This window comes from Salmo salar, chromosome ssa21 (assembly GCF_905237065.1).
Source record: "Salmo salar chromosome ssa21, Ssal_v3.1, whole genome shotgun sequence".
In the NCBI taxonomy this organism is placed as follows: Eukaryota; Metazoa; Chordata; class Actinopteri; order Salmoniformes; family Salmonidae; genus Salmo; species Salmo salar.
The window spans coordinates 55,722,348-55,733,009 of NC_059462.1; the positions used below are offsets into that span (position 1 = coordinate 55,722,348).

At 46.6% G+C, this 10,662-nt stretch overlaps 1 protein-coding gene across 2 annotated transcripts in view; it reads left to right on the forward strand.

Moving 5' to 3' along the window:
- The window catches only part of LOC106582529 (neuropilin-2), a 244,879-nt gene that overhangs the window by 215,799 nt on the left and 18,418 nt on the right, over positions 1–10,662 (forward strand). For both annotated transcript variants that reach the window (XM_045704914.1, XM_045704915.1), the window contains exon 16: positions 1,375–1,407. In XM_045704914.1, coding sequence (XP_045560870.1) covers positions 1,375–1,407 — 33 coding nt within the window. The remainder of the gene's footprint in view (positions 1–1,374; positions 1,408–10,662) is intronic.

A 10,662-nucleotide genomic window follows, 5' to 3' on the forward strand; every position in this document is an offset into this window, starting at 1 on the left:
ATTTGACTCCCTCCTTCATTTAACTCTCTCCTTCATTTGACTCTCCTTCATTTGACTCTCTCCTTCATTTTGACTCCCTCCTCCAGTTGACTCCCTCCTTCATTTGACTCCCTCCTCCATTTGACTCCCTCCTTCATTTTGACTCTCTCCTTCATTTGACTCCCTCCTCCATTTGACTCCCTCCTTCATTTGACTCCCTCCTTCATTTGACTCCCTCCTCCATTTGACTCCCTCCTCCATTTGACTCCCTCCTCCATTTGACTCCCTCCTCCATTTGACTCCCTCCTCCATTTGACTCCCTCCTCCATTTGACTCCCTCCTCCATTTGACTCCCTCCTTCATTTGACTCCCTCCTCCATTTGACTCCCTCCTTCATTTGACTCCCTCCTCCATTTGACTCCCTCCTCCATTTGATTCCATCCTTCATTTGACTCCCTCCTTCATTTGACTCCCTCCTCCATTTGACTCCCTCCTCCATTTGATTCCATCCTTCATTTGACTCCCTCCTTCATTTGACTCCCTCCTTCATTTGAATCTCTCCTTCATTTGACTCCCTCCTCCATTTGACTCCCTCCTCCATTTGACTCCCTCCTTCATTTGACTCCCTCCATTTGACTCCCTCCTCCATTTTGACTCTCTCCTTCATGACTTTCACCAGTATGAAGTAGATTCACGCTGTGTTCCTTCACGCAGCCAGCTGAGTCGACCGGGAACATTCTTATCAATGAATGCAGTTCATCTTTAGCAACACACGGTCAGCCCAGTCAGTCCTGCCAAGAGAAACCCACCTGCCTGTCTCTGCTGCTCTGGATAATTGTCTCAGTAATCCACCCATTCATTCCACAGATCCACCCTCGTTCTAAATACACCTTATGATATGTTCCATCAGACGTCCTCCTCCTCCTCCTCCTCCTCCTCCTCCTCCTCCTCTCAGCAGCCGTTAAACAGCTGCAAATCTCAGTTCTCCTCTCTTCCTCTCTTCTCTCAGTCTCATCTTCCTCTCTCCTCTCAGTCTAACAGTCAAACTACTGGGGCTAGACACCTTCCTCTCTCCTCTCAGTCTCATCTTCCTCTCTCCCCTCAGTCTCACCTTCCTCTCTAAGTCTCACCTTCCTCTCTCAGTCTCACCTTCCTCTCTCAGTCTCACCTTCCTCTCTCAGTCTCACCTTCCTCTCCAGGTCTCACCTTCCACTCTGTCTCACCTTCAGTAACTGCCAACCAGAAAAAGGAATACATTCCTAAAATGGTGTCCAATTTGAGTTTATTTTGTTGCTGTACCATATAATGTAGCCTATATTGTAGTAGTATACTGTAGTATGTTGATCAGAATGGCATTGCCTATTCAATACAATTTAGTCTTTCTCTTTCTTTCAGAACCCTTCGCTGCATTCCCTCCTGACATGACTGGTGAGTTGGCCTTGTTGTCGTTGACTACTTCCTGTTTCCTGTGCGAACGTTCGTCTACTTCCTGTATGAATATTTGTTGCTTCCCGCTTGTCGCTCCGCCCAGCTTGCAGTTACGACACCGGTCCATAGAAACGAATTTACCCCGAATTCAATTATGTGATTCTCTTCCATTCCAAATCATAGTCTTAAACTGATGCACTATGCTGTTCTGCATTTTGTTTAGGTATTAATGAAACAGAGGAGAAATTGGTTCAGGGTTTCAGTTTGTTGGTATTGAACTTGTTCCTGAGGTTATTGTGTCGTGGGAATCAGGAAGCTACTGTTACCAACATAATGCATCCCAGCATTATGATCAGAGCATGTGTCCCTGCGTGCATGTCTGAAACCAAGGAATCCGTTGTGTTCTCTCTCTCTCTCTACATATAAACAGGTGAACCGAGTCTTAAAGAAACATCACACAGTAATGTTTTGAATGAGCTTTTATATATTCAGTAACTGTGACATATTTGTTGTTCCATTATATCTGTGCACAAACTCAAGAGTAGGTAGTGTCCTCATGTGCATTAGTGTTTTGTATGTACCAGATGTCTAAGGTATGTACAGCTGTCTGTACTGTAAGACTAGGGTATGTACAGCTATAGGTACTGGGAGTTTAGGGTATGCACAGCTGTAGGTACTGGGAGTTTAGGGTATGCACAGCTGTAGGTACTGGGAGTTTGGGGTATGTACAGCTGTCTGACTGGGAGTTTAGGGTATGCACAGCTGTAGGTACTGGGAGTTTAGGGTATGCACAGCTGTAGGTACTGGGAGACTAGGGTATGTACATCTGTCTGTACTGTAAGACTAGGGTATGTACAGCTGTAGGTACTGGGAGTCTAGGGTATGTACAGCTATAGGTACTGGGAGTCTAGGGTATGTACAGCTGTAGGTTCTGGGAGTTTAGGGTATGTACAGCTGTAGGTACTGGGAGTTTAGGGTATGTACAGCTGTAGGTTCTGGGAGTTTAGGGTATGTACAGCTGTCTGTACTGTAATACTAGGGTATGTACAGCTGTAGGTTCTGGGAGTTTAGGGTATGTACATCTGTCTGTACTGTAAGACTAGGGTATGTACAGCTGTAGGTTCTGGGAGTTTAGGGTATGTACAGCTGGAGGTACTGGGAGTTTAGGGTATGCACAGCTGTAGGTACTGGGAGTTTAGGGTATGTACAGCTGTAGGTACTGGGAGTTTAGGGTATGTACAGCTGTAGGTACTGGGAGTTTAGGGTATGTACAGCTGTAGGTACTGGGAGTTTAGGGTATGTACAGCTGGAGGTACTGGGAGTCTAGGGTATGTACAGCTATAGGTACTGGGAGTCTAGGGTATGTACAGCTGTCTGTACTGTAAGACTAGGGTATGTACAGCTGTAGGTTCTGGGAGTTTAGGGTATGTACATCTGTCTGTACTGTAAGTCTAGGGTATGTACAGCTCTCTGTACTGTAAGTTTAGGGTATGTACAGCTATAGGTACTGGGAGTTTAGGGTATGTACAGCTATAGGTACTGGGAGTTTAGGGTATGTACATCTGTCTGTACTGTAAGTCTAGGGTATGTACAGCTGTCTGACTGGGAGTCTAGGGTATGTACAGCTGTAGGTACTGGGAGTCTAGGGTATGTACAGTTCTCTGTACTGTAAGACTAGGGTATGTACAGCTGTAGGTACTGGGAGTTTGTATCCCTCAATGTGAACCTATAGAACAGGGCTTCTCCTTCATTCCTGATGTATCATCCTCCCTCAGTAGCGTTACTAGGAATTGGAGCCCTATTCCCTATATAGTGCACTACTGTTGACCAGAGCCCTATTCTCTATATAGTGCACTACTGTTGACCAGGGCCCATATTCCCTATATAGTGCACTACTTTAGATCAGAGCCCACAGGGCAATAGGATGCCATTTGGGATGTAGTTGGGTCTGAATTCAGCACCATAAATGGAGTCTCTCTCATATGCTTACTGTACTCTACTGTACTCTACTGTACTCTACTGTACTCTACTGCACTGTACTCTACTGTACTGTACTCTACTCTACTCTACTCCACTCTACTGTACTCTACCGTACTCTACTCTACTCCACTCTACTGTACTCTACTGTACTCTACTCTACTGTACTGTACGCTACTCTACTGTACTCTACTCTACTGTACTCTACTCTACTGTACTCTACTCTACTCCACTCTACTGTACTCTACTGTACTCTACTGTACTCTACTGTACTGTACTCTACTCTACTCTACTGTACTCTACTCGACTGTACTCTACTCTACTGTACTCTACTGTACTCTACTGTACTGTACTCTACTGTGCTGTACTCTACTAAACTCTACCCTACTCTACTCTACTGTACTCTATTGACTTCTACTGTACTCTACTTTAGTCTACTCTACTCTACTCTATTGACTTCTACTGTACTTTACTCTAGTGAACTCTACTCTACTCTACTGTAGTCTACTCTATTGACTTCTACTCTACTCTTCTCTACTGTACTCTACTCTACTCTACTCTACTCTACTCTACTCTACTGTACTCTAATTTAGTGAACTCTACTCTACTCTACTCTACTGTACTCTACTCTACTCTACTCTACTGTACTGTACTGTACTCTACTCTACTCTACTCTAAGGAACTCTACTCTACTCTACTCTTCTGTCCTCTACTCTACTCTACTCTACTCTACTCTACTCTACTCTAAGGAACTCTACTCTTCTGTCCTCCACTCCACTCCACTCTACTCTACTCTACTCTAAGGAACTCTACTCTTCTGTCCTCTACTCTACTCTACTCTAAGGAACTCTACTCTTCTGTCCTCCACTCCACTCCACTCTACTCTACTCTACTCTAAGGAACTCTACTCTTCTGTCCTCTACTCTACTCTACTCTACTCTAAGGAACTCTACTCTACTCTAGTCTACTCTACTCTAAGGAACTCTACTCTTCTGTCCTCCACTCCACTCTACTCTACTCTACTCCACTCTACCCTAAGGAACTCTACTCTACTCTACTCTACTCTACTCTACTCTACTCTACCGAACTCTACTCTTCTGTACTCTACTCTACTCTATTCTACTCTACTCTACTGCACTCTAGTCTATACTCTACCCTCCTGTATTCTACTCTACTGCACTCTACTCTTCTGTAGTGTACTCTACTCTACTCTAAGGAACTCTACTCTAAGGAACTCTACTCTTCTGTAATCTACTCTACTGTAGTGAACTCTACTATACTGTACTCTACTCTACTCAGCTCTTCTGTAAACTACTCAGTTATACTCTACTGAACTCTACTGTACTCTACTCTAAGGAACTCTACTGTACTCTACTGTACTCTACTGTACTGTACTGTACTCTACTGTACTCTACTCTACTCTACTACTGTACTCTACTGTACTCTACTCTACTGTACTCTACTCTACTGTACTGTACTCTACTGTACTGTACTCTACTCTACTGTACTCTACTGTGCTGTACTCTACTAAACTCTACCCTACTCTACTCTACTGTACTCTATTGACTTCTACTGTACTTTACTCTAGTGAACTCTACTCTACTCTACTGTAGTCTACTCTATTGACTTCTACTCTACTCTTCTCTACTGTACTCTACTCTACTCTACTGTACTCTACTCTACTCTACTCTACTGTACTCTACTGTACTCTACTCTACTCTACTGTACTCTACTCTACTCTACTGTACTCTACTCTACTGTACTCTACTCTACTCTACTCTACTCTACTCTACGGAACTCTACTATTCTGTCCTCCACTCCACTCCACTCTACTCTACTCTACTCTAAGGAACTCTACTCTTCTGTCCTCTACTCTACTCTACTCTAAGGAACTCTACTCTACTCTAGTCTACTCTACTCTAAGGAACTCTACTCTTCTGTCCTCCACTCCATTCCACTCTACTCTACTCTACTCCACTCTACCCTAAGGAACTCTACTCTACTCTACTCTACTCTACTCTACCGAACTCTACTCTTCTGTACTCTACTCTACTCTATTCTACTCTACTCTACTGCACTCTAGTCTATACTCTACCCTCCTGTATTCTACTCTACTGCACTCTACTCTTCTGCAGTGTACTCTACTCTAAGGAACTCTACTCAAAGGAACTCTACTCTTCTGTAATCTACTCTACTGTAGTGAACTCTACTATACTGTACTCTACTCTACTCTGCTCTTCTGTAAACTACTCAGTTATACTCTACTGAACTATACTGTACTCTACTCTAAGGAACTCTACTGTACTCTACTGTACTCTACTGTACTCTACTCTACTCTACTCTACTGTACTCTACTCTACTCCACTCTACTGTACTCTACTGTACTCTACTCTACTCTATTCTACTGTACTCTACTGTACTCTACTGTGCTGTACTCTACTAAACTGTACCCTACTCTACTCTACTGTACTCTATTGACTTCTACTGTACTTTACTCTAGTGAACTCTACTCTACTGTAGTCTACTCTATTGACTTCTACTCTACTCTTCTCTACTGTACTCTACTCTACTCTACTCTACTCTACTCTACTCTACTCTACTGTACTCTAATTTAGTGAACTCTACTCTACTCTACTGTACTCTACTCTACTCTAAGCTCTACTCTACTGTCTCCACTCTACTCTACTCTACTCTACTCTACTCTACTCTAAGGAACTCTACTCTACTCTACTCTACTCTACTCTACTCTAAGGAACTACTCTTCTGTCCTCCACTCCACTCCACTCTACTCTATTCTACTCTAAGGAACTCTACTCTGCTGTCCTCTACTCTACTCTACTCTAAGGAACTCTACTCTTCTGTCCTCCACTCCACTCCACTCTACTCTACTCTACTCTAAGGAACTCTACTCTTCTGTCCTCTACTCTACTCTACTCTACTCTAAGGAACTCTACTCTAGTCTACTCTACTCTAAGGAACTCTACTCTTCTGTCCTCCACTCCACTCCACTCTACTCTACTCTACTCCACTCTACCCTAAGGAACTCTACTCTACTCTACTCTACTCTACCGAACTCTACTCTTCTGTACTCTACTCTACTCTATTCTACTCTACTCTACTGCACTCTAGTCTATACTCTACCCTCCTGTATTCTACTCTACTGCACTCTACTCTTCCGTAGTGTACTCTACTCTACTCTAAGGAACTCTACTCTTCTGTAATCTACTCTACTGTAGTGAACTCTACTATACTGTACTCTACTCTACTCTGCTCTTCTGTAAACTACTCAGTTATACTCTACTGAACTATACTGTACTCTACTCTAAGGAACTCTACTGTACTCTACTGTACTGTACTCTAAGCTACTCTAAGGAACTCTACTCTACTCTACTCTACTCTACTGTACTCTACTCTACTGTACTCTACTCTACTGTACTGTACTCTCCTCTAAGGGACTGTACTGTACTGTACTGTACTGTACTCTACTCTACTCTACTCTCCTGAAATGTGGAGTTGATCAGTCCAATCCTGCAGAGGAGAGTAGAGGAGGGTAGAGGAGGGTAGAGGAGGGTAGAGGAGAGTAGAGGAGGGTAGAGGAGGGTAGAGGAGAGTAGAGGAGGGTAGAGGAAAGTAGAGGAGGGTAGAGGAGGGTAGAGGAGGGTAGAGGAGAGTAGAGGAGGGTAGAGGAGAGTAGATGAAAGTAGAGGAGGGTAGAGGAGGGTAGAGGAGGGTGGAGGAGGGTAGAGGAGGGTAGATGAAAGTAGAGGAGGGTAGAGGAGGGTAGAGGAGGGTAGAGGGTAGAGGAGGGTAGAGGAAAGTAGAGGAGGGTAGAGGAGGGTAGAGGAGGGTAGAGGAGGGTAGAGGAGGGTAGAGGAGGGTGGAGGAGGGTAGAGGAGGGTAGAGGAGGGTAGAGGAGGGTGGAGGAGGGTAGAGGAGGGTAGAGGAGGGTAGAGGAGGGTAGAGGAGGGTGGAGGAGGGTAGAGGAGGGTAGAGGAGGGTAGAGGAGGGTAGATGAAAGTAGAGGAGGGTAGAGGAGGGTAGAGGATTGTAGAGGAGAGTAGAGGAGGGTAGAGGAGGGTAGAGGAGGGTGGAGGAGGGTAGAGGAGAGTAGAGGAGGGTGGAGGAGGGTAGAGGAGAGTAGAGGAGGGTAGAGGAGAGGAGAGCTGGGTAGAGGAGGGTAGAGGAGGGTAGATTGCTAGAGGAGAGTAGAGGAGGGTAGAGGAGGGTAGAGGAGAGTAGAGGTGGAGATTGCTAGAGGAGGGTAGAGGTGGAGATTGCTAGAGGAGAGTAGAGGTGGAGATTGCTAGAGGAGAGTAGAGGTGGAGATTGCTAGAGGAGGGTAGAGGAGAGTAGAGGAGGGTAGAGGAGGGTAGAGGGTAGAGGAGGGTAGAGGAGAGTAGAGGAGGGTAGAGGAGAGTAGAGGAGAGTAGAGGAGGGTAGAGGAGAGTAGAGGAGGGTAGAGGAGAGTAGAGGAGGGTAGAGGAGGGTAGAGGAGAGTAGAGGAGAGTAGAGGAGGGTAGAGGAGAGTAGAGGAGGGTAGAGGAGAGTAGAGGAGGGTAGAGGAGGGTAGAGGAGGGTAGAGGAGGGTAGATGAGAGTAGAGGAGGGTAGAGGAGGGTAGAGGAGGGTAGAGGAGGGTAGAGGATTGTAGAGGAGAGTAGAGGAGAGTAGAGGAGAGTAGAGGAGGGTAGAGGAGGGTAGAGGAGGGTAGAGGAGAGTAGAGGAGGGTAGAGGAGGGTAGAGGAGAGTAGAGGAGGGTAGAGGAGAGTAGAGGAGGGTAGAGGAGGGTAGAGGAGAGTAGAGGAGGGTAGAGGAGGGTAGAGGAGAGTAGAGGAAAGTAGAGGAGGGTAGAGGAGAGTAGAGGGAGGGTAGAGGAGGGTAGAGGAGGGTAGAGGAGGGTAGAGGAGGGTAGAGGAGAGTAGAGGAGGGTAGAGGAGAGTAGGGGAGGGTAGAGGAGGGTAGAGGAGAGTAGAGGAGAGTAGAGGAGGGTAGAGGAGAGTAGAGGAGAGTAGAGGAGGGTAGAGAGGAGAGTAGAGGAGAGTAGAGGAGGGTAGAGGAGGGTAGAGGAGGGTAGAGGAGAGTAGAGGAGGGTAGAGGAGGGTAGAGGAGAGTAGAGGAGAGTAGAGGAGGGTAGAGGAGAGTAGAGGAGAGTAGAGGAGGGTAGAGGAGAGTAGAGGAGAGTAGAGGAGGGTAGAGGAGGGTAGAGGAGGGTAGAGGAGAGTAGAGGAGGGTAGAGGAGGGTAGAGGAGAGTAGAGGAAAGTAGAGGAGGGTAGAGGAGGGTAGAGGAGAGTAGAGGAGGGTAGAGGAGGGTAGAGGAGAGTAGAGGAGGGTAGAGGAGGGTAGAGGAGAGTAGAGGAGAGTAGAGGAGGGTAGAGGAGAGTAGAGGAGAGTAGAGGAGGGTAGAGGAGAGTAGAGGAGAGTAGAGGAGGGTAGAGGAGGGTAGAGGAGGGTAGAGGAGAGTAGAGGAGGGTAGAGGAGGGTAGAGGAGAGTAGAGGAAAGTAGAGGAGGGTAGAGGAGAGTAGAGGAGGGTAGAGGAGGGTAGAGGAGGGTAGAGGAGAGTAGAGGAGGGTAGAGGAGGGTAGAGGAGAGTAGAGGAAAGTAGAGGAGGGTAGAGGAGAGGAGAGGAGGGTAGAGGAGGGTAGAGGAGGGTAGAGGAGAGTAGAGGTGGAGATTGCTAGAGGAGGGTAGAGGAGAGTAGAGGTGGAGATTGCTAGAGGAGAGTGGCAGGATTTTGATTTTCTCTCTTGGACGGCTGTAGGTTTAGTCACAAATGGCACACCATTTTTTGGGCCAAAAGGGCACGGGTCAAAAGCGGTGCATTTCATTTGGGAAGCAAACTGTGTGCTCATCTGCGGTGGGTGGATGAGTGAGAGATGGGCACTCTGGACCCGTGTATTCGGCTGTCGGGGTGTTGGGGTGGTTTCCTTGGAGACGTTTGGCTTGAGGCAGACGAGACTGGCAGACAACCCGTTCATGTAAGAAAACAGAACGGGGGAAAATCCTGTCTGAAAATGACCACATAGAATTTACCCCCAGACAGTAGAGCTATCTATTCCCCTCCTGCTCTCTCCCCCAGACAGTAGAGCTATCTATTCCCCTCCTGCTCTCTTCCCAGACAGTAGAGCTATCTATTCCCCTCCTGCTCTCTCTCCCAGACAGTAGAGCTATCTATTCCCCTCCTGCTCTCTCCCCCAGACAGTAGAGCTATCTATTCCCCTCCTGCTCTCTCTCCCAGACAGTAGAGCTATCTATTCCCCCTCCTGCTCTCTCTCCCAGACAGTAGAGCTATCTATTCCCCCTCCTGCTCTCTCCCCCAGACAGTAGAGCTATCTATTCCCCCCTCCTGCTCTCTCTCCCCAGACAGTAGAGCTATCTATTCCCCTCCTGCTCTCTCTCCCCAGACAGTAGAGCTATCTATTCCCCCTCCTGCTCTCTCTCCCAGACAGTAGAGCTATCTATTCCCCCCTCCTGCTCTCTCTCTCCCCAGACAGTAGAGCTATCTATTCCCCCTCCTGCTCTCTCTCCCAGACAGTAGAGCTATCTATTCCCCCTCCTGCTCTCTCTCCCAGACAGTAGAGCTATCTATTCCCCCTCCTGCTCTCTCCCAGACAGTAGAGCTATCTATTCCCCTCCTGCTCTCTCCCCCAGACAGTAGAGCTATCTATTCCCCCTCCTGCTCTCTCTCCCAGACAGTAGAGCTATCTATTCCCCCTCCTGCTCTCTCCCAGACAGTAGAGCTATCTATTCCCCCTCCTGCTCTCTCTCCCAGACAGTAGAGCTATCTATTCCCCTCCTGCTCTCTCCCCCAGACAGTAGAGCTATCTATTCCCCTCCTGCAGACAGCAGAGCTGAGCTGAGGTCAAATATTGTCCTGGAAATCTGTCTCTCTCTAAGGTGCACAATCTTAGATTCAAACAGTGCACTCTCAGACTAAAGCTATGATCTTTAATAATACCTGCAAAAAAACACGTCAAATCAAAGCTTTGATCTACGATCAAATCTGAAAGACCTCATATCAAATCTATGATAACACATGAAATACCTCTAATCAAACCCATGATCTATGATCACACCTGAAAGAGGTTTGTTTGATCTCTGTAGCCAGATTTTCTCTTGTTTGAATTCCGTCCAGTGAATTCAGTATTTGGCAGGTTTTTTACACCAAGGTATTAAAATAATATATTGAAATGACCAAATAAGCCTTTATTGCAGGCTATATAGTGGATTACCTATTCCTCAGGCTATATAGTGGATTACCTATTCCTCAGGCTATATAA